Source organism: Enhydra lutris, unplaced genomic scaffold, assembly GCF_002288905.1.
Source record: "Enhydra lutris kenyoni isolate GAN:26980312 unplaced genomic scaffold, ASM228890v2 scaffoldscaffold25, whole genome shotgun sequence".
Lineage (NCBI taxonomy): Eukaryota > Metazoa > Chordata > Mammalia > Carnivora > Mustelidae > Enhydra > Enhydra lutris.
In genome coordinates, this window is record NW_019154109.1 from 9506142 (window position 1) to 9529642 (window position 23501).

The window sequence follows — 23501 nt, forward strand, 5'->3', positions numbered from 1 at the left end:
AGTGGTTGCACCAGCTTGCATTCCCACCAAGAGTGTAAGAGGGTTCCCCTTTCTCCGCATCCTCGCCAGCATCTGTCATTTCCTGACTTGTTAATTTTAGCCATTCTGACTGGTGTGAGGTGATATCTCATTGTGGTTTTGATTTGTATTTCTCTGATGCCGAGTGATGTGGAGCACTTTTTCATGTGTCTGTTGGCCATCTGGATGTCTTCTTTGCAGAAATGTCTGTTCATGTCTTCTGCCCATTTCTTGATTGGATTATGTGTTCTTTGGGTGTTGAGTTTGCTAAGTTCTTTATAGATTTTGGACACTAGCCCTTTATCTGATATGTCATTTGCAAATATCTTCTCCCATTCTGTCAGTTGTCTTTTGGTTTTGTTAACTGTTTCCTTTGCTGTGCAAAAGCTTTTGATCTTGATAAAATCCCAATAGTTCATTTTTGCCCTCGCTTCCCTTGCCTTTGGTGATGTTCCTAGGAAGATGTTGCTGCGACTGAGGTCAAAGAGGTTGCTGCCTGTGTTCTCCTGAAGGATTTTGATGGATTCCTTTCTCACATTGAGGTCCTTCATCCATTTTGAGTCTATTTTCGTGTGTGGTGTAAGGAAATGATCACCAAAATACTAGCCAATAGGATTCAACAGTACATTAAAAGGATTATTCACCACGACCAAGTGGGATTTATTCCAGGGCTGCAAGGTTGGTTCAACATCGGCTTTTATGTATTTTTGAAGTGAAATCACCTTATAGATGGAGAAAAGCATTTTCTCCCATTTCCTCTGAACAGAGAGTCTCAGACAGTCCCAGAAGTAATGGAAGAAGCTTTGAGAAAGTTAGAGGGAAAGATGGATGGAAGTAGGCACTGGAGTGATTGAATCTAGTTTCTTGCTGTAAGTATTTTATGAGTAGGACACAAAGTATTTTATGAGTAGGACACAAGTTTCAATGAGGTGCTTTTAAGAAGTGATTTATTCATCCCTCTGATTATCATCACATCATGCATATAATATTCAATACAAATTCTGATTTATGAATATAAGTGAGTTACACAATACTTAAAAAAATAAACTGAGAATTGGATTGATAATGAAAAATTCTGAGTAAATGTACATATTTTAATTTTAGGACTGCATCTTAATCATTGTTTTATCCACATTCAGGATATAACAGTTTCCCATCATGACACGTGGCTCGGAATGTATGTGCTGGTGTCTTTCTACAATATCCAGAGAGACAGTCAAATTCAATCACTTCCCCTGTTGTAGAATATATTTTTGTCTTATAAGACCATTGAAATTTTATATTATGTCTTCTCATGATTTCTTCTGATACTATACAGGGCTCTAAAAAAAAAGAACATAAAATATTGAAAACAGAATTTCAGACTTTCAGATAGAATCTTCTACACTGGTCCAGGGCTTCATTTCCAAAACCTTTCTCAAACCAATTCATTGAAAGACCATCGTGTCCATTTTAATCACTTTAAATGATGAATGATGCAAAATGAGGTGTTATGTTTAAGCTGTGATAATTAAATGTTATAATCAAAGATTCATAGTATCAATGAAATCAAGTTCTTTCATTAAAGGATCTTTTGCTTGAAACAGAGGTTTTTTCTTCCAACTTTATTTCATTACACATTAGTACTTGGTATTCAGCATTCAATGAATGTTTGTTAACCCATGACAAGTCTATTAATAACAGCAAAGCATCTATTATACTGATTTTCCCAGGATCCATGAGAATAGTGAAATATTTACCTAAGCATTTTGGTGGTGGTGGTGACCACTTTCCATTTCTGCATATTATGGTCCGGGGTCCCTGAAATACATAGAAGACCTGACATTTGTACTCTACTGACGATCCTGGAGCATATGCTACTAGTGGGAATGAGGTAATGTCTCCATTGTCAATAGATGGAGGAGACACACATTTTCCACTAGGTTCTAAAAAAAAAATATTTGATTTATTGAAAGACCAAAGAAAAACAGGTTAAAATAAAGCAAATAAAAAAGCAATATCAAGACTTGTGATTTCTGCCAACAGAAATGATTCATTTAAGCAATTTTATTTTATTTTTAAAAAAAGATTTTATGTATTTATTGAGAGAGAGAGAGAGAGAGAGAATGAGAGAGAGAGAGTGTCAGGGAGACAGAGAGAGCACAAGCCAAGTAGGGGGAGGCAGAGGGAGAATCAACCTCCCTTATGGGCAGGGAGCCTGATGTGGGGCTCCATCCCAGGACTCCAAGATCACGACCTGAGTAGAAGGCATCCACTTAAACAATAAACAATGGTTAAGTTGCAGTCCTAATGTTAAGATATGTCACATTACATATGTTACAAAAATATGTAACATTAAAATAACCAACTGAGCCACCCAGGCACCCCCACTGAAGAAATTTTAATCACTTAAACTGAGAATCACACTTTTAAACCTTTCCTTTTATACCTCATAAAAGCATACATAAGCATTAACAAATATGTCTGCTTTACCATATTCTGGTGTTAAAAAGTGTTTTTCCTCCTGAATCAGTACTGGGCAGATGGATAGCTAATAGGAATAAGGAAACTTTCTTGCTACATATAACATACTGCAGTTTCTATTGGATCTCTAGTCATTGTTTATTGATTGTCATTTCTATTACAAAAGGAACATCAACTTCGTTAATTAAAGTGAAAGAATTACACACTTGTGTAATGGGAAAGGGAATTGCTGGCTTGCTGTTCTGGACAGAATGAGGTAGGAAACTTTGTGCTTATTCCTTCTGCTCAGTATCACTAAAAATCCTGAACATATTATAAAGACCAACAAAAGAGATTGTGAAGGATGCTGAGAAGATGTTGATCTGATCTGAGGCCTTAGTATTCAAGGAATCATACTGCAGTGAGTTGTTTGGGTTTTCATGTTGCCGCCTATGGATCCTGGACGGGCACTGAAGAAGACTGGAACCAGAAATGAGATCAAGTTCAGGGGAAAAAAAGTCCAAAGAATTGCCTGCTGTCTTTAGCCAAAGGCTCAGGAAAGGAGTATGCTAGCAAGACAGAATTTTTTTTTTTTTTTTTTTTTTTAACAATACTTGAATTACTCCTGAAGAAACTCCTAGAAGAAACCTCGACCATCCATCTCCCCATGTGGATCAAAGGTCAAGCGTGGAGCCTTGACTTCCAGCCACAGTCAGGGAACAAGACACCTCACTTCTTTCCATGGTGTCAGTGGAGGCCAAGTGGGCAGCCTGGACTTGCACTCTGCAGTAATGGAGGCCTGATAAATAAGAGATTTCAATAAAATCCAGAGTCTTAAAATACAACACCCGAAATTCTAAAATACAATTGAAAACCATTCATCACAGCAAGGACCTGGAAAAATTTCAGAAGAGAAAAGATAATCAACAGATCACAACACTGAGATGACACAGATATTGGAATCATTTGATGATGGTTTTTAAAAATCTAGTGGGAATTATAGAACTGAAAAATATCATAGTGGAATTAAAAAAAAACCTCACTGGAGGGACTCAATTATGGATTACGGATGACAGAAGGCTAAATAAACTTGAATAAGAATATAAATGACTCACTTTGAAAATAGATTGAAAACAAAACCAAAAAAACTCTCAAAAATATGGACTGAAAGCTTCCCAAATTTTTACAAGGCATAAACATTCATATTGAAAAAGCCAAACAGGACAAACCCCTCAAAATTCATACCAACATACACCATAATAAAACCGAGGAAAAGGAAAGGAAAAGAAAAAAATATCAAAAGCAGCTACATAAAAACTATGCAAACTAATAAGGGAGAAAGGATTCAAATGTCAGTGGGGTCTTCATCTGTGACCTTCAAAGCAGAAAGAAGTGACAACATTTTTCAAGTTAGAAGACAAGAACTGTCAGCCCTGAATGCTTTTTCCCATCATAGTATCCTTTGGGGTTTAAGGGAGAGAAGAAGATATTCTGAGACAAAGGGAAACGGAGCATTTATCTCCAGCAGATCTGTCTTTAAAGAATTGCTAAAGGAATACTTCAGATATCAGGAAAAAGATAACAGAGCAAGGACAGAGACTTCACTAAGGAATCAAAAACAACGGTCTGAAAAAATTAAGGGTAAATATGATGGAGTTTCTTTTTCCTAAGGAGTTTGTCAGGTTTGGTGTTTGTGCAACATTATATCATTTGATATGGTGCTCAATATATGTAGAAGAAATACTTCAGACATTTATGTTTGAACTGTGGGGAACTCATGGGTGCCTGGAAGGCTCAGTCAGTTGGTTAATTGTCCACTCTTGACTTTAGCTCAGGTCATGATGTCAGAATTGTGAAACTGAGCCCTGTGTCGGGCTCCAAACTAGGCGTGGAGTCTGCTGAAAATTTTTTCTCTCCTCCCTCTAACACTTCAATCCCTCTCTCTCTCTCTCTCTTTCTCTCTCAATAAATAAGTAATAAATAAAATAAAATAAAATGTGGGGTGAGTAAATGGACCCTAAGTGGAAGTAAGTTTTCCTCATTTCACTTGAAGTGGCAAAATGTCAAAACCAAGGGGAGGGGGCGCCTGGGTGGCTCAGTGGGTTAAGCCTCTGCCTTTGGCTCAGGTCATGGTCTCAGGGTCCTGGGATCGAGCCCCACATTGGGCTCTCTGCTCAGCGGAGAGCCTGCTTCCCTTCCTCTCTCTCTCTCTCTGCCTGCCTCTCTGCCTACTTGTGATCTCTGTCTGTCAAATAACTAAATAAAAATCTTAAAAAAAAAACAAAACAAAAAACCAAGGGGAGAAGTGACAAGCTATATATGTGCATCTTAATACCTTGAGCAACCATGGATAAAACTATACAAAGAAATATGTGCCAAAACAATAAAGACATATCAAAATGAGATTATTTTAAAATATTCCAAAAAATCCACAGAATTGGCAAAAAAGGAAATGAGAGTGAGAAACATAGGAAAGAAACACAAGGCAAATAACAAAATCACTGACACAGCCATTAATCTATCAATAATTACTCCAACTGTAAATGGTTTAAATTCTTCAGTTAAAAGACTGAGCATGGCAGAGTGGACACACAAACAAGAGCTGACTATATGGCAACTAAAAGAAACTAACTTCAATGTGAAAACATACGTGGGCTCAAAGTAAAAGACTGGAAACTATATATGCCAGGCAAAATTTGATTTGAAAAGCAACCAGCTATAATATCTCCTCTTTATAATACTTCTATCTCCTTATAATATCTCCTCCTATAATATTTCCAAAACTCTAAATACTGGATTGTGTTATGACCAGGTTCTCAGAGTTTTTTCAGTTGAGCTCAGCTAGAAACCTACCTTTTTATAGTCTGCATGCTGAAGAAGCCCAAATTTATATCACATTCCATGATCATGCCCCAGATGCTGATTGATTGTGTGTCTCAAAGTGAAATAGGCCCCACCCCCCCAACATATGTTTAGTACATTTATTCCTCAGGAAATAACTGAGCTTCTTAACACTTAAGATAGAGAATTTTCTGGGCGCCTGAGTGGCTCAGTCAGTTAAACGTCTGACTCTTGATTTCTGCTCTTGTCATACTCTCATGGTCGTAAGATCGAGTGTTGGGCTCCACACTCAGTGTGGCGTCTGCTAAAGATTCTCTCTGCCCCTCCCCTTGTTCCTCCCTTCACTGCTTACACTCATGTGCTCTCTCTCTAAAAAAAAAAAGAGAGAGAGAGAGAGAGAGCGAGAAAGAGAGAGAGAGAATTTTCCATGACTCCAACTGTCCTAAAGTGGTCAAATCTTCCATAAAATAAATATATATTATCATTATGCAGTCTACAAAAAGAAAAAAATTGGATTTTAAGCACCACCATTTTATTTGAGATGAAAAAAAGATTCCATAAGAACTATGTCACTATATTTATTTATATTGACATATTTAGTCCCTAATATATTCTCTAAAACTGGAGGGGAAATAAGATACTTTACCTGCACACTGAGGCGGTTGTGACCAGTACCCGTTGAAACATGTCACTTCTACTTCCCCAAACAGTTCAAAAGGTTTGATGCATTCATAACGTGCAGTCTGACCAGGTAGATACCTAGGCTTCTCATTTAGTATAATAGCATTTTCCACTTTGGGTGGATTCTCACAGGAAATATCTGAATAGAAAGAAAAAAATAGCATCTCTAATGTAATGATCATTTTGAATAGCAAATCAATGAACGGGATAAGGGAGATTTAAAATCAACACTTAATCTGTCATACATAAAAGAGTGCCAATTTAGGAAATTTACATATAAGATTAAAGAAAAGGAGATAAATATCTTTTGGCAAGATTTAAGCTTGTGTGAAAATGAGAGTTTTTCTGGACATTTCCCATTTTTAGTAAAATCAATATTACAAATTATATAAATTCAATATGAATTTGTAAACCACACGAAAATAATAATAAAAAATCATTTGATGTCAAATTTTGGCTGGCAATCATCCTGTTTATGAATGTGATTTTAGGCTCTTAGAAAAATAAACACGGTAGGCACTTCCTTAGACAATAAATGAAGAATTAACACACTTTAAAGAGTATTAGAGTTGAAGGGAAAAGATGATTAACTGAGGATCCAAACAGGAGATGAGGAAAAGAACAGAAAAATACATGTTTAATTTCTAAAAACACTCTTCAATTATCATTATTATTATTTTTTGCCAATGCTTAAGGACATTTCAATGAGAATTCAAACTGTAATTCACTGGTGAGATTTGGGTGGGTATAAAGAACAACAGGCCACAGCTACGGTTCCTAAACTGGAGCACACATTGAATCCCTTGGGAATTGTTGAGACACTTACAGGGTTGCAGCCCCAGAGTTTTTGACGCAACAGGTCTGAGTGAGCCAGTGAATTACATTGCATTTCTAACGATTGTCCAGAAGATGCTGATGGGGCTATTGCAAGGACCATAGTTTGAGAACCACTGGGCTCAGACTAATCACTGAGAACACAGTTTCATTCCTTTATGTTAAAGCATAAACCTTCTTTGACCTGGCCTCAATCATCTATGTCCATTGTTTAAATGACGTTAGAGGGAATTGTATCTTACATTACTTAAGACATTTTGATAAATAGATTCTAAAATTTTATCGAAGTACCTTTGCATATTGGCTTTCCTATCCATTGGCTCTTAATACACTGTATAAAATTGGGTCCATCCAATTGGTAATTATTTGGACACATATAAGTCACTTTTTCTTCTGACCTATATGAGTCCTTCTTCGGGCCTATGGGTATGGCAATACCAAAGTCAGGCAGGCCAAAACAATCCGTTTCTGAAAGAAAAGAACATGTACTTCTTTGGTAAATCTTTTAAAACACATAATGACCAATATCTAGAATGTAGAATAATAAGTACACATCAAACCAATGGGCACTGTACACAATTTTTGTAAGTTGAAAAACTGTGTTAGAAATCTTTTGACTTAATTATATTGAATTGTCCTATGTTTATCACATAAAATATGTGGACAATGATATGGGAAGTCTGAAAAGGTAGAGATACATGTAATGCTTGATATCACATTTCTTCCACTGAAATTCTTTTTTGCTCATACGAGCCATCTACATTATGCATGTATTTGTATTTTTGGTTTCTGTCAAAATCTGTTACTTTTAATTATATCAAATATCTTAGAAAAGTATGTACTTCTAAGGAGATAACTGATAAACTAACAGTAAATTGAATAATGATGAGCTTGCTGAGCAGGGACCAGCTGTGATCCAGGCACAGAGAGGAGGAGTCTGTGGACATGTATCAGAGGATGCCGAATGTGCACATGAAGTGACGTGAAAGTGAAATAATTTGGGCTCATGCTGTCACACTTTTATTATTAGTAGGGTTATTAATTCTCTACCAGACTCCACAACTTTCCAGAGATACCTTGTTAAATTCTAGAATTACTGCCTGGTTTCATATTTGTACCATTTATGCTCTGAATTAAGAATATTGATCAACTTTAGAGTAAAATTAAATACACTGTACTTATGCATTCTGGTGGATGAGACCATTTTCCTCCTAAACACTTTATAGATGCAGATCCTTTAGTCCCAAAACCTTTTTCACATTCGTATACTATTTCTTCTCCATACTGGTAAGTGTCTGCTTTGTGAAGAGGAAAACTATGTGGAACCACATATTCTGGTGGTGCACAAGGAAGCCCTAAAAAAAAAAAAAAGAAAGAATGACTTCATATTTCATTAACTCTGAAATTTCATTTTAGGTACTTGTTGCCATATTTGGCAGTCTAATTTGAAAAGAAGTGGTAACACAGGAGCTACGATCATAACACAGAGAAGGTGCACAAATGCTTCCTAAAACCACCACTCTGATGTGTGTCCAGCTGGCAACCTGAGCAAGAGCTTGAAACTAAAAAAATCAGTATATTATCAGCTGTAGCAACTTCTTTCTAGATATGTCTCCTGAGGCAAGGGAAACTAAGGCAAAAATAAACTATTGGGACTACATCAAAATAAAAAGCTTCTGCACAGTGAAGGAAATAATAAAACTAGAAGGTAGCCTACAGAACAGGAAAAGATATTTGCAAATGACATATCTGATAAAGGGTTAGTATCCAAATATGGAAAGAACTTATAAAGCTCAGCACCCCAAAAATGAATAATCCAATTAAAAATGGGCAGAAGTCATGAACAGAAATTCTTCCAAAGAAGAGTACAGATGGCTAACATACATGAAAAGATGCCCAGTATCACTCATCATTAGGGAAATACAAATCAAAACCACAATGAGATACCACCTCACACCTGTCAGAATGGCTAAAATTAAAAAAAAAAAAAAAAGAAACAACAGGTGCTGGTAAGTATGTGGAGAGAGGGAAACCCTCTTGCACCGTTGGTGGGAATGCAAATTGGTGCAGCCACTCTGGAGAACAGTATGGAGATTCCTCGAAAAGTTAAAAATAGAGCTACCCTGTGAACCAGCATTTGTACCACTAGGTATTTACCCAAAACAAACAAAAAAACTAATTCAAAGGGATACATGTACCCTGATATTTACAGCAGCATTATTTACAATAGCCAAGATATGGAAGTAGCCCAAATGTCCATTGATAGATAAATGGATAAAGAAAAGGCAGTATGCGTATTACTCAGCCCTAAAAAAGAATGAAATATTGTCTGTTGCTATGACATGGGTGGAGCTAGAGACTATAATGCTAAGCAAAATAAATCAGAGAAAGACAAATACCATATGATTTCACTCACATGTGGAGTTAAAAAAAAACACAAATGAGCAAAGGGTAAAAAAGAGAGAGAGACAAATGTAAAAACAGACTCATAATTATAGAGAACAAACTGATGGTTACCAGAGGGGAAGTGGTTGGGGGGGATGGGTGAAATAGGTGAAGGGGATTGAGGAGGGACCTTGTAATGAGCACTAGTTGCTGTAAGGAATTGATTTATTATTATATTGCACTCCTGAAACTAATATTACACTGTACGTCAACTAACTGGAATTTAAGAAAAACTTAAAAAAATAAAAAATAAAAATGTCAATATATTTATGAGAGAGACTATCAGTGCTTCTTTTTTTTTTTTTTAAGATTTTATTTATTTGACAGAGAGAGAGATCACAAGTAGGCAGAGAGAGAGAGAGAGGAGGAAGCAGGCTCCCCACTGAGCAGAGAGCCCAATACGGGGCTTGATCCCAGGACCCTGGGATCATGACCTGAGCTGAAGGCAGAGGCTTTAACCCACCGAGCCACCCAGGTGCCCCCTATCAGTGCTTTTTTTTTTTTTTTTTAAAGATTTTATTTATTTATTTATTTGACAGAGAGAGAGAGATCACAAGTAGATGGAGAGGCAGGCAGAGAGAGAGAGAGGGAAGCAGGCACCCTGCTGAGCAGAGAGCCCGATGTGGGACTCGATCCCAGGACCCTGAGATCAGGACCTGAGCTGAAGGCAGCGGCTTAATCCACTGAGCCACCCAGGTGCCCCCCTATCAGTGCTTCTTAAACCAATATAGTGAATAACAAAAAGAAGGCATTGGGAGTTAATCATCTTAAGATTAGTACCATATATTGTAAAGAAATCAAGAAGGAAATGATAAGAAAAACAACACAATGCTGATGGCAAAGCAAAGCAAAAGTTATATACAACTTATATAAATAGGTAGGAATATGAATAGGCATACCTATTCATGGTATTTAATAGGTAGGTTTAATTGCACTACACACCTAGTTTTAATTAAACAATTGCCATCATTGAAAGTGATTCTATAGCGAATCAATAAAATTAACAAAAATGGGATAGATTTGATTATGCAGAAATTGGTAAAGTACATGATTATATAAATGATTTTAGATATTAAGAAACCTAAAGGACGGTTTGTTTTTCTTTCTTTCTTTCTTTTTAGGACTCTTTCTCATGACTTTGATGACACATATTAATGGCTCGTACTGAAAATTGAAACTAGAATTTTAGTTTGCATACTGTCCTCACCTACACACAGAGGTAGAGAACTCCATTTTCCCATCTCGCATGTTATCTCCTCTTTTTCAGATATCCTGAAACCATCCTCACAAGTGTAACTTAGTTTGCTGCCATGTGGGTAAAGCTTAGGTTTCAATGTTTCTTTTATTTCTTCTGAAAATTCAGACGATTTAATGGTTCCATGTTCTATACGAGGTGGTTGAGGACACCCGAGTTTTTCTGTATGAAGAACAGAGATCAAAGGGTCAAGTATAGATACAATGCATAAATTGAAAAATGCAATCAAATACCATTTAGGGTTTTAGAATAAGGATAACTTGGACAAATTAGATACCAAAACACTGAAAAACATTTGAAACTTGCAAGCATATGTATCTCCATAAAATCGGTGCTATTATCTACTTGTTTGCTATGCCCCTTCGTTCTTGTCCTGTTCATTATGAGGAGTAAAATAGGCGTAAACAGAAATTTTCTATGGTATTTGCACAATAACCCAAAGCTGTTGTCTGTTTATTTCACAGCAGAAGTGAGAGAATACTGATTGATGTGTATACTTAGTTTGTAATTTACTGCTTCGAGGTAAAGTGAAACAGATCTAGAGAAAGGTCTTCATCTTGTTCCTTTACACAAAGCACAGAGGAGCATTAACCTCACTTGGAAGAATGTTATAAAGCAAGTTATGGGCTACTGACCAACACAGCGTGGTATTGACTGCCATCTTCCATCTCGGCACACAATTTCTTCTGCACCCTGAATTATATAATTGTCTTGACAGACAACAGATACTTTTTCTCCATCCTGATAATTCACCGTCGTTGCCATATTTTGAGCATTGGGAATCTGAGGTGGAGGGGGGCACGGCTGTGTTCTAACTTCTAAAAATATTAAAATTAGATTTCTTGATTAAAAATCATGTTAAACATGTTGCAAAGATAATTAAAACAGAAAACTCACTAATAATGTACCGTTAATGATTAAATAATGACATTATGGTCTATATTTAAACATCTTATTCTCATCAGCTTGTAGAGCAATTTAATATATCACATGTGGTTTATAGTCTCACCATCTAGTAGTAACTGCGTTTTATTCTTTCTGTGATAAATCTTGCGTAATTTATATAAAACTTATTTTAATGATTTCTAACCGTTTGGAGGTTCTAACTGAATTGTCTACTCAGTAAGAGGCACTAAATAAGTACTGATATTGGGATCCTGTTTACAGATATCCATAATCAAATGTATTGTGATTGGATTAAAATCTTCACAAGATGTGGAATGGAAGCTAATTAGTCAGAGGAAGAATTACATATAGTTAATGATCAATTATCAATTGATACAAATTGAAACAATTGATAATTATCAGTTTCAGATTCTTGGCTCAGATAAGAATTAGATATGGTCTTTAATTATAGTGTGTTTTTGTTTTTTAAGATTTTATGTATTTATTTGACAGAGAGAGACACACAGAGAGACAGAGAGGGAACACAAGCAGGGGGAGCAGGAGAGGGAGAAGCAGGCTTTCCACTGAGCAGGGAGCCCGATGTGGGGCCTGGATCCCAGGACCCTGGGATCATGACCTGAGCTGAAGGCAGACACTTAACAACTAAGCCACCCAATCGCCCTTATAATGTGTTTTTAAAGTTACAAAACTCTCTGGAGGTACTGTTTCCTAGCTTGCCTACACTGCTGAGAGATAGAAAGGTTAATGAAATGCACCCTCTTGACAGATCAGACAGGCTGGCTTCAGTTGCATGACCAGCAAGGGACACACGATTCCTCTGTAAACTCGTGTTTGAGCTCCCAAAGAACTGAGATATCACACATGTATGGTGGCAGCTCTTAATCTGAAGACAAAGCATGTTTGTTCAAAACTGAGGGAAGACTCTGGATAGCTCTACCTGGAGGCTTTTGGACCTCTTTATGATTCCTTCATTTTGCTTTCTCCTGTAGTGTGTTTATTTCATTAAAGGCCTTATGTGAGTGTACACGGGGAAGTCTTTTTTTTTTTTTGAAGATTTTATTTATTTATTTGACAGACAGAGATCACAAATAGGTAGAGAGGCAGGTGGAGAGAGAGGAGGAAGCCGACTCTGTGCTGAGCAGAGAGTCCAACATGGGGTTCGATCTCAGGACCCTGAGATCATGACCTGAGCTGAAGGCAGAGGCTCTAACCCACTGAGCCACCCAGGCACCCCAACTGGGGAGTCTTGTAAGTCCCTTCAGTTACCCAAGATTTTGTAGTCAATGCAGAGAAATATTTGACTAAATACACTCTATTCATGCTTACTAATATTTTCTATTTCTATCTTATATTTTCTCTTTCTCATATTTTCTATTTCTAAGTGTAGAAGTATTTTATATTTAACCAGAAACTTTTTTCTTATTTGTTCTAAATATCTTGGCATATTTTTTCAATGAAGTATCAAGGACTGAGTTTCTTCTGTATCTGATGTTTAACCATTTCTGCCCTAATAATCTTAATTTGTACTTCTTCTGATACATTTGCCAGAGTTTGGTCTAGCAACTAAATTTCCCTAAAGGCAAAATTACTATTCTGCAAATCATCTCTTTATGCTTTTTAAAAAAGCTTCTCTATATTTTTGTATTTTAATTATTTGTATTTTATTTTATTTCCAGTTTTTAAAATTATTTTCTTTTTTTTGCAGTACTTTGTGCAGCAATCAACTTTTTTTGTGTACACATTTAATTTTATTGTAACAAAGCAACTTGTACACTTTTAACGTTTAAAACTGAGCATCATCTTTCCTTTCCAGTGAAAAAAAAGAAAATTTAAAAATAAACAGGAACAAAATTACAATAGAGAATGTCAATTCCAAATAAGATCCTACAAGTTCTGCTGATTCTTCCATCAAGTGGCAGGGCTCAAGTCATCGTTAGGAGAGAGTTTTATTTTAAAAGTGTCATTTTAAACTGCAAGGATGTCCTTTAAACATACAATTAAACATGCCAAAGGAGAAGCCATGTTGTCAAAATGCCCACTTAACCCACCCAAACATCTCAAACCCACCCTTTGCTGACCTTCTATAACCCCATTTTTTAAAGTTTTTTTTTTCCTTTTTTTTAAACAAGAGAAAGTAGACAGGTACATGTTGGTAAATGCTAACTGTCCATATTCACATAGAGACACAGGTAATCTCTGAGCCCAATATACAGAGAAAGGAGGAAAAAAGCTAGAATTCCATGCACTACTACACAGGGGCCTAGCACCCTCCAGCTTCCAGCAGAGCTAAGGGAGCAGAAGCTCCCCCCCCCCCGCCTCCCCCCGCACAGAGCACGTTGGTGTTGATTTCATACAGTTTTTGTTTTTATTGAGACAGGAAGGGACAAAAATGAATTTGGAACAAAAAGGGGTAGAGATTCTTTTCCCACTGTATTCTGCTCAAGGTATTTCCCCCCCAAATAAGCTGAGAACCATGGTATAAAGGGAGAGAAAAAGGAGACTTCAAAAAACAGGGCGAATGAGCACGAGAGGAGAAAAGAAAAAGAAAAAAAAAAAAAAAAAAAAAAAAAACCGGCACTCGCTCCCAGGGACTGAAGAAAATTAAAAAAGGTAGGTTGGAATCCATCAGTGTTCCATTCGTCATCTTCTCCTTCATCCTCCTCTGCTTCCTCCCGTCTCATCATCATCTTCATCTTCTTCACCATCCTCATCTCCTGCTTCATCAATATCCTCCAATCCTTCTTCTTCTTCTTCTTCATCATCATCATCCTCTTCTCCTTCCCATTCTTCGTCATCCATATCGGGAACCAAGTAGTACTGTAATGCATTTGGCCAAATATCATCTTTGAGGACCTCTCCTAACTCATCTGCGCCTGCATCAGAATGGTCAGTAAACCAGGTGAAGAAGCTCTCTGGGTCCTCACGCTGTCTCTTCCTGCTGGCTTTATTCTGTGTTTGACTTGAACGTTTCGTCAAATCCTTTCCAGATTTCCATTGGATTTCAGTGGATATTGAAGATGGATCACCACTCTCATTCAGATGGAATTCTTTGGAGAGAACTTTATTTTCGAAGTAAGGGTTTTCATCAAAATAAAAATCTATTCTGTAACCTGATTTAATATCTTCAAATTCTGTCACTTCAACTCTTGTCAAACAATGCAGCGCCTCTTCATCCTCCTCCCCAGGCAGTGCAGACACTTGTGGATGGTTGACAAATGTTGTTACCCCCAAATTGGGGATTTTGGCGATCAATGCCGACCTCTTCTGGAAAAAAAAAAAAAAAAAATGGTTGACGGAGTTTGTTATATTTCTGTTCTACTTTCAAAATCTCCTCACTGGCTTGTTCATTAAGTCTGTCTATTTCATTTTGTACGTCATCAATATGTTCAATTGCTTCTTGCTGATCTTTTTCTGAGGGTCTCGTCGGCCCCGTAGTGGTTGGAGTTGCGCTCGTTTTTACTGACTTCGGCCGCCGGCGCCGACAAGGTGCTGCTCCGCGGTCGTGGCAGGGACGGGGAGAGAAGGGAAGGCGAAGGCGGCGGGCAGCGGCTTCCCCTCACGCCACACGAGCCTGCGCGCGCTAGTTCCGGCCGTCTCCTCCCGGCGCTCGCTCGCTCGCTCGCTCGCTCGCTCGCTCGCTCTCCCTCCCCCTGGCTCGTGCGCGCTGCCTCCGCAGCCTAATGGCAGAGGCGCTGGGGCGGCGTGCCGGGCCCCGGCCCGGGCTTCTGCTTACGGAGGGGAAGCGGCGGCGGGCGGGCTGGCGGCTCGGCTCCCTCACTCACTCTCCGCTGTCCAGCTCGCGGCTCGCTCTCCCCGAGCCACCTCCCCAGCAATCAACTCTTAAAGGAGAATGAATCTATTTAGGAAAAAATAAATATTTGGAGATTAAGCAAAAAAATTGTAAATAAATGACAGATTAAAGAAGAATTCACAAGGAATATTAGAAACCATTTCAGAGAGAATTAAATGAAAATGAAATGTATATAAATTTTTGAGACTGCTACAGCAGTACTTGGAGGGAAAATTGGAGTTTCTCTTTAAAAAGTAGGATGATTTAAATCCATGTTTCAATTTTCTACCTTAAGAAATGAAATATAAAATTAAAATCAACATCATTAGAATGAAGAAAAGAAAAAACAGGTCCACAGAAGAGAGAAAATTGAGAAAGACAAATAGAAAAAAGAAAACAGAAAAGACAGTGAATGTTAATAAGGCTAAAAAAATAGATGAGTAAATGAAGAAAATTAAGTATTAAAATTGGTTATTTGGAAATATTAATAAAACTGAAGAAAAAAAACCCCAGGAAGAATAATCAAGTATAAGAGAGAAACAAATATCAATGTCAAGAATGAAAGAAGTGATACCAACAAATAAACTATATAATTAAAAGGAAGATAGAATATTAAGTGACTATTAAAACACTTGTATACCAATCAACTTCATAAAGTAGATAAGAGATATTTCTTCAAAAATACAACTTCCTTGCATTGACAAAAGACAATAAGGAAATATGAATATTTCATTACTTATTAAACAAATTGAATTATTCATCAAGAAAAACTTCCAAATAAAGCAAATTATATATCAGATGACTTTGTGGGTAAAGTCTATCAAACATTTAAGGTAAACATAATAAAATAATAATATGTGTAATAATAAAATTACATAAATACTTTCAGAAAACAGAGAAGCAGAAAGCAGTCCTCATTTTGTTTTATGAGGCCACGATAATCCTAATAAGAAAACTTGGGAGATGCATTTAAAGAAAAAGTAACTATAGATTTATATTCCCCATGAATATAGATGCAAAACTCCTTAAAAATATATCAGCAAATTGAGTACATGAAAATGTAGAAAGAATAACATGTCACCATCTAGTAGAGTTAACTCTAGGGAAGAGAGATTTGTTCAACATCCCAAGATTCATGTCTGTACCTCACTGTATTAACAGAATTAAGGAAGTCATATTATCATATCAAGAGATACATAAGAAGCATTTAAAATCATTCAACATTGGTGATCATAAAATTTCTCAGTTAAGTGAGAATGGAAGGCATTGTCCTTAAACTGATAAGGGCATTTACAGAAATCCTAAACTGATATTATACTTGTGGTAAAATGTTGAATACCCTTTCCCAGTGATCAGGAATGGGACAAAGATGTATGTTCTCATCACTTCGTTTCAACAGTTTACCAGAGGTCCTAGTCAGTAAATAAAAATGAATGGGCAAAAATAAAATCTTATATTTTCAGTGATATAACTGCTTACAGAGATTGCAACAGATCTACAAAATAGTACCTAAAATGAATAATGGAACTGGTATAGTGTCAGAGTATAAAATCAATGTGCTCGATTCGAGTGGGAGGGCAAATGCATAGGAAGAAACTGACCTCACCTCCTCCCAGCGACTCACAGGTGTATATGGAACAATTTCCTCTGAAAATGACCTGAAAACTAGCTGAATAGCTCCTTCACAACAAACAGTGAAAGAGCCACTTCCAGGTGGGTATGAGAGTCCGAGACCCAGTAGGGACAGAAACCCAATATTGTGATATTTATGACATTCCTAAATATTATAAAAAGTGCATTTTTCAAATTTGGAACCCTCCTATCTTGCTAATTAATTTGCAAAATTAAAAACTGGAATTTAAATATTAGAATCACACTAAAATGAAAAACAATCCTTTGACATATTAGAGCATTTGTAATTATTAAAACATTTTGCAGATAAAGAAGAATGAACAAAGCTCCAAATAAGCTTGGTTGTTGCCTTAGGATACATGTTTAGTCAAATTGGAATTTAGTGAATGAGGGAATTGGAATTGACCAGAATGACTCCACAGGATTCACTTATACTTCCTTATCCTTTAATCACTTCCTTCTCTTCACATCTATGAGAACAGCCATTCCAAAATGTTTTCTTTTCCTGTTCTCTGGGTCCTCCTTTTTCTAGTTACCTTGCCCTATTTCTCTTCTGCCTGACACCTAAACATTGGAATGCTTCAGGGCTCAGTCTTGAGCTCTCTTCCCTTTTTATTCTGTATTCTTTTCCAGTTTGCTATCATCATTTATTGGGTGACAATTCCAGATATATCTCTCTTAGTTAGACCCATATATTCAGCTCCGTAGTTTACATATCCAATTTTGACTGTCCTTGGGCAGCTCAACCATAACGTGTTCAAATCAAAAGTTATGATGTTCCTCCCAAAGTGCTCTTTCTTCTGTCAGCACCACCTCACAGAAAGGCATTGCCATTTACCCGCTTGCTTATGAAAAAAATTTAAAACAAGCATGTGAATCCCTTGACTATTACTCTGTCTTGCATCCAGTATTTAGTAAACATCAGCTGTGTTTTACCAAGAAAGTAGATCTCGAATGTGTTCTGCTTTGCATCTCGTCAGCCGTCACCTTATCCCTATCCCCACACGGACTCATCCTGCATACACTCGTGAATCCTTTCTTCCCCACCACAAGTACAATGTACAGAGAAAAAAAAAACACCTCTAAATACATTTATATTCTTTCTTTCCTTAAGACTTCTTTAGGGCTTTTTATCAATTAAAAAAATTAATCTAAAGGCTGACTTGCCTTGAAAATAACCTGAATAATCCTTTTTTGCTTCCTATCCAGCTTCAGTCCATAAAACTCTCCCAAATCCTGAGTAGAACCTGCTCACCCTGATATTTCCCAAATATTGTTTCATTGTCAAGGTTTTGCACAAACTGTTCCTTTGGCTTGGAACACTCTAAATCCACTCAAGTTTCCCACAGATTCAAGTCCTTCTCCTACTCCTAGAAAATAGTGGATTCGCAAACACACAGAGAGTCATGTAATAATTGTCCATGGAACTTGTCAAAGTCAGAAAAGAAAGAGCTTTGGGAGCTGAGGAAATTAACACTTGAGGTAGAAGGTGTAAAAGCTGAAACTCAAGAGCAAAACAGCTGAGGAAATTGTTAGAAACTATAGTTTTGGTTTTCTTACGTCATACACTAAAAGACCCCCATTTAAAATAATATGAAAGACTGAATTTGGATTAAGAAACATGATTATACTTTATTTACAAATCTATCATGCATATGGCCCATAGGAAACATTAATGTACTGTGTTAAAGATAAATTATTGTCTTTGGGCCTTAAAACACCCTGTTCTCCCAGGTTGCATTGAATCAGGAGACACTTGTTCTTAGTCATTATCTCTTAATAATGAATTTAAATAATGCAAATTTGTTCATAATGGAACATTTTAAATATATTTTGTTGATTTTGTTAATCCCGAAAAAAAGAATACCTGAAAAAACAGCACTTACCATAACATGCTGGTTTATGAGACCAACCGTCATTACCACACACTATGGAACCTGCGCGCCCATCTCTGCTTTCAAATCCATCAAGGCATTCATAGTCCAACGTGTCATTGACTTTAAACCACTGGCTATTGCTTCTGATTCTGGCATTCTCCAATACTGGCGTGTCACAAGATTCTAATGCATAGTAGAATCCAAGGTTTCATTTCTAATATTTTTTAATGGACAATGCAATTAAATCTCATCCCAAAGAGGTAAAAAACTTTAATTAGTATGTGCTAATAAATTATGTATCATATTAAAAGGATCTAAGAATACCAGTGATAAATCATTGTCCTGAAAAAGTTACTCAAAATGAAAACAAAAATGTGTCTACACAGAGTTTTTCTTATCGCTTAAATACTATGAAAAATTTATTCTAAGAACACTTTTCTCAATATACTTACATGTTTATCCCATGCTTATAATAAAATAGGCCATTACAGATGTATCATACCTTATCTAGCAAAGCAGAATGACATTTTGTTAATTAAGTTGACAGACTCATTAGCAGTGTGACAAATAGGCCAGATTGGTTGATTCAAGATTTTCAACTGTGCAAGTAAATTTTTAAACATTCTATAAAACTGTACTTGCCTCATCCCTTACACACAGCTAGAGAAATACCAAATCATTCTGAACACCCACAAAATTGATCTGCGTATTGATAAACTGAACAACTAGGGAGAGAAGGGGCCATATCATGGAAGGTAGGAGGTGCAGAGACTGGATTTAGGGGAGAAATGGATCACAGGTACTGGGGAGGGGAGCACTGGTCATGGAGAGAGGCAGGAGAAAGAGGGAATGAGAGAGAGAGGAGTACACAGGGGATTGCACAAGGAAAACACATCCCCAAAGACACTGACTGGGAAGATGAGAGGGGCTGATTTTTGTGAGATTTTACAACCAGTGGGTTGAAAGACTAGAGTTTTAGAAGTCTGCCGCATGGCCAGTGCTGAGTCCTGAGGGCCCTGCAGTGTTCCTGTGGAGAAGGAGGGCAGATAGCCTGGGGGCAGAAGATGCAGTCTGAGGATCCCCTGGGATGTCCTGGGAGAGACTGTTCCCTCCTCTTGAAGCACATCTGGGAGAGGTAGCATTCATTGTCTCTCTGGGAGAAAAAACTGACAGGCACCATTTCCCAAGACATCTGCTGAGGGCAGCTAATTCAAACACTGGTTCTTTGACACATTTTGCTCCAAACTACCATGGCCTTGTGCTTTGGTGCGACTGCCCTTCTGGGATAAACCTGCATCAGTTCCAACATGGTGAGACCTTCCTGCAGAGGACCAGCACAGGTCTGCACCATGCCAGGTCGCTAAAGTTTTGAGTTCTAAAACTCAGCTGGTCTGCCTGGGATAGATCACAGGTGGGCAAGCAGATGGCCCAGACACAGTCAGGGTGAAGGCAGTATCTGAGGGACATCTGGAACACATAAGGGGAGAGTGTTCCCTCTTTTGTGAGGGCTTTCCCGGCAGCAGTGGGCACGAACTCCCCTTTCCAGGGACAAGGGAGAGGACTGGCAGCATTTCCTGCCCCTGTGTTCTTTCTTTTGGGAAGAAATTCTCAGTCCTGACATTTTGTCTAAGAATAAGCATCTGACAAAGTATAGTATCCATTCTTGATGAAAACCCTCAACAAAGTAGGGACACAGGGAATGTATCACAACATCATGAAGTCTGAATATGAAAAACCCACAGCTAATATATTTCTCAATGGGGAAAAACTGAGAGCTTTTCCTCTACCAGCAGGAACAAGACAGCGATGTCCATTCTCACAATTGTTATTCAACATAGTACTAGAAGTCATAGATTTCAGCAATCAGACAACAAAAAGAAATAAAATTTCCCATTCAAATTGGGAAGGAAGAAGTAAAACTTTCACTATTTGCAGATGACATGGTACTCCATGTGGAAAACCCTTAAGACTCCACTAAAAAATTGCTAGAAATGATACATGATTCAGCGAAGTTGTAGGATACAAAGTCAACATACAGAAATCTCTTGCATTTCAATACACCCATACTGAAGTAGCAGAAAGAGAAATCAAAGAATTGATCCCATATATAATTGCACCAAAATCCACCTGATACCTGAGAATAAACCTAACCAAAGAGGTAAAATATCTGTACTCTGAAAACTATAGAACACTGATGAAAGAACCTGAAGATCACACAAAAAATTGGAAAAACATTCCATGCTCATGGATCGGAAAAACAAATACTGTTACGAGGTCTATAATACCCAAAGCAGTCTACACATTGAAATCAATCCCTATCAAAATACCACCAGCATTTTTCACAGAGCTAGAACAACCTACCTAAAACATGGAAACACAAAAGCCTGCCCTGCCCCCTGCAAAGCCAAAGGAATGTTGAAAAAGCAAAGCAAAGCTGGAGACATCATGATTCTGGACTCCAAGCTTTATATCAAACCTGGGGTCATCCTAAGAGGTTAGTACTGGTACAAAAACAGATACATAGATCAATCAATGGAACAAAATAAAACCCAGAAATGGACCCACAATGTAAGGTCAACCAATTTTTGACAAAGCAGAAGAGAATATCCAATGGAAAAAAGATAGTCTATTCAAGAAATGGTGTTGGGAACACTGGACAGCCACATACAAAAGAGTGAACCTGGACCACTTTCTTACACCATACACACAAAAATAAATTCAAAATGGACGAAAGACCTAAATGTGAGACAGGAAACCTCTAAAATCCTAGAGAACACAGGAGGCAAATTCTTCCTAGACACATATCCAGAAGCAAGGGAAAGAAAAGAAAAAAAATGAAATATTGGGACTTCATCAGATAAAAAACTTCTGCACAGTGAAGGAAACAATCAACAGAACTAAAAGGCAACCTTCAGAATGGGAAAAGGTATTTGCAAATAACATCTCTGATAAAGGGTTACTATCCAAAATATATAAAGAGCTTATCAAACTCAACACTCAAGGAACAAGTAATCCAATCAAGAAATGGGCAGAAGGGGTGCCTGGGTGGCTCAGAGGGTTAAGCCTCTGCCTTCAGCTCAGGTCATGATCTCGGGGTCTTGGGACTGAGTCCTGCATCAGGCTCCTGCTCGGCAGGGAGCCTGCTTCCTCCTCTCTCTCTCTTTCTCTGCCTGCCCCTCTGACTACTTGTGATCTCTGTCTGTCAAATAAAAAAAAATGGGCAAAAGACATGAATAGGCATTTTCCTAAAGAAGACATACTGATGGCTACCAGACACTTAAAAAAATGATCAACATCACTTGTCCTCAGGGAAAATACAATTCAAAACCACAATGAGATATCACCTCACACCTGTTGGAATGGCTAAAATTAACAATACAGGAAACAACGGTGTTGGAGAGGATGTGGAGAAAGGGGAACCCTCTTACACTGTTGGTGGGAATGCAAGCTGGTGCAGCCACTGTGGATAACAGTATGAAGGTTCCTCAAGACATTAAAAATAGAACTTCCCTACAACCCAGCAATTGCACTACTGGTTATTTATTCCCCAAATACAGATGTAGTGAAAAGAAGGGGCACCTGCACACCAGTGTTCATAGCAGCAATGTCCACAATAGCCAAAATGCAGAAGGAGCAGAGATGTCCTTCAACAGATGAATGGATAAAGAAGATGTGGTTTATATATGCATGGAATATTACTCAGCCGTCAGAAAGGATGAATACCTGCCATTTCCATAGACATAGATGGAACTGCAGGGTATCACCTGCAGGAAGTAAATAAGTGAAAATAAGTAAAAGTGAAATAAGTAAATCAGAGAAAGACAAATATCATATAGTTTCATTTATATGTGGAACATAAGGAATAGCGCAGAGGACCATAGCAGAAGGGAGGGAAAACTGAATGGGAAAGAGTCAGAGAGGGAAACAAACCATGAGAGGCTCTTGACTCTGGGAAACAAATTGGGGGTTACAGAAGGCAGGTGGGTGGGGGGATGGGGTACCTGGGTGAAGGGCATTAAGGAGGGTACGTGATGTGATGATCATTGGCTGGTATATGCAACTGATGAATCATTGAACACTAATGATGTACTATAGTTTGGCTAATTGAATTTAAATAAAAAAATAAAAAAGCGAAATTCAATGATATTTATCACCATACATATTTATTATTACTTTAATTGCTAAACTCCTTTCTTTACTTGGTTTTATGACAATCATTTAACAGTCCATTCTAGAATTTCTTTTTAAAAGGCAAGGGGCAAATAACGAAATGAGCTGAATCCCATCATGGAACATATTCATTATGAAAATGTTTATCATTTCATTCAAATTCCATAAAAAATGGTACTTTTGTGTATTAAATAACACCTGTGTTGGATTTCATATATAGTCATTTTCCCTTTCAGTTTTAGCAAATTTTTAGCACATTTATATTAGGGAATTTTTTTTTTTTTTTATAAACATATAATATATTTTTATCCCCAGGAGTACAGGTCTGTGAATCGCCAGGTTTACACACTCACAGCGCTCATCATAGCACATACCCTCCCCAATGTCCATAACCCCACCCCCCTTCTGCCAACCCCCTTCCCCCAGCAACCCTCAGTTTGTTTTGTGAGATTAAGAGTCACTTATGGTTTGTCTCCCTCCCAACCCCATCTTGTTTCATTTATTCATTTATTCTTCTCCTACCCCCTTAACCCCCCATGTTGCATCTCCACTTCCTCATATCAGGGAGATCATATGATAGTTGTCTTTCTCCGATTGACTTATTTCGCTA

The 23501-nt window shown here is 37.6% G+C and overlaps 1 protein-coding gene across 1 annotated transcript in view; it reads right to left on the reverse strand.

Moving 5' to 3' along the window:
- Positions 1 to 1143: 1143 nt before the first annotated feature.
- Positions 1144 to 23501, reverse strand: part of LOC111150967 (complement factor H-like) — a 186178-nt gene continuing 163820 nt past the window's right edge. The window contains exons 5-14 of the mRNA XM_022508655.1: positions 18731 to 18904; positions 18147 to 18214; positions 14347 to 14686; positions 11152 to 11334; positions 10469 to 10678; positions 7995 to 8171; positions 7108 to 7284; positions 5948 to 6121; positions 1758 to 1943; positions 1144 to 1340 (exon numbers count right to left, since the gene is read on the reverse strand). Of these exons, the coding sequence (XP_022364363.1) occupies positions 1144 to 1340; positions 1758 to 1943; positions 5948 to 6121; positions 7108 to 7284; positions 7995 to 8171; positions 10469 to 10678; positions 11152 to 11334; positions 14347 to 14686; positions 18147 to 18214; positions 18731 to 18904 (1886 nt within the window). The remainder of the gene's footprint in view (positions 1341 to 1757; positions 1944 to 5947; positions 6122 to 7107; positions 7285 to 7994; positions 8172 to 10468; positions 10679 to 11151; positions 11335 to 14346; positions 14687 to 18146; positions 18215 to 18730; positions 18905 to 23501) is intronic.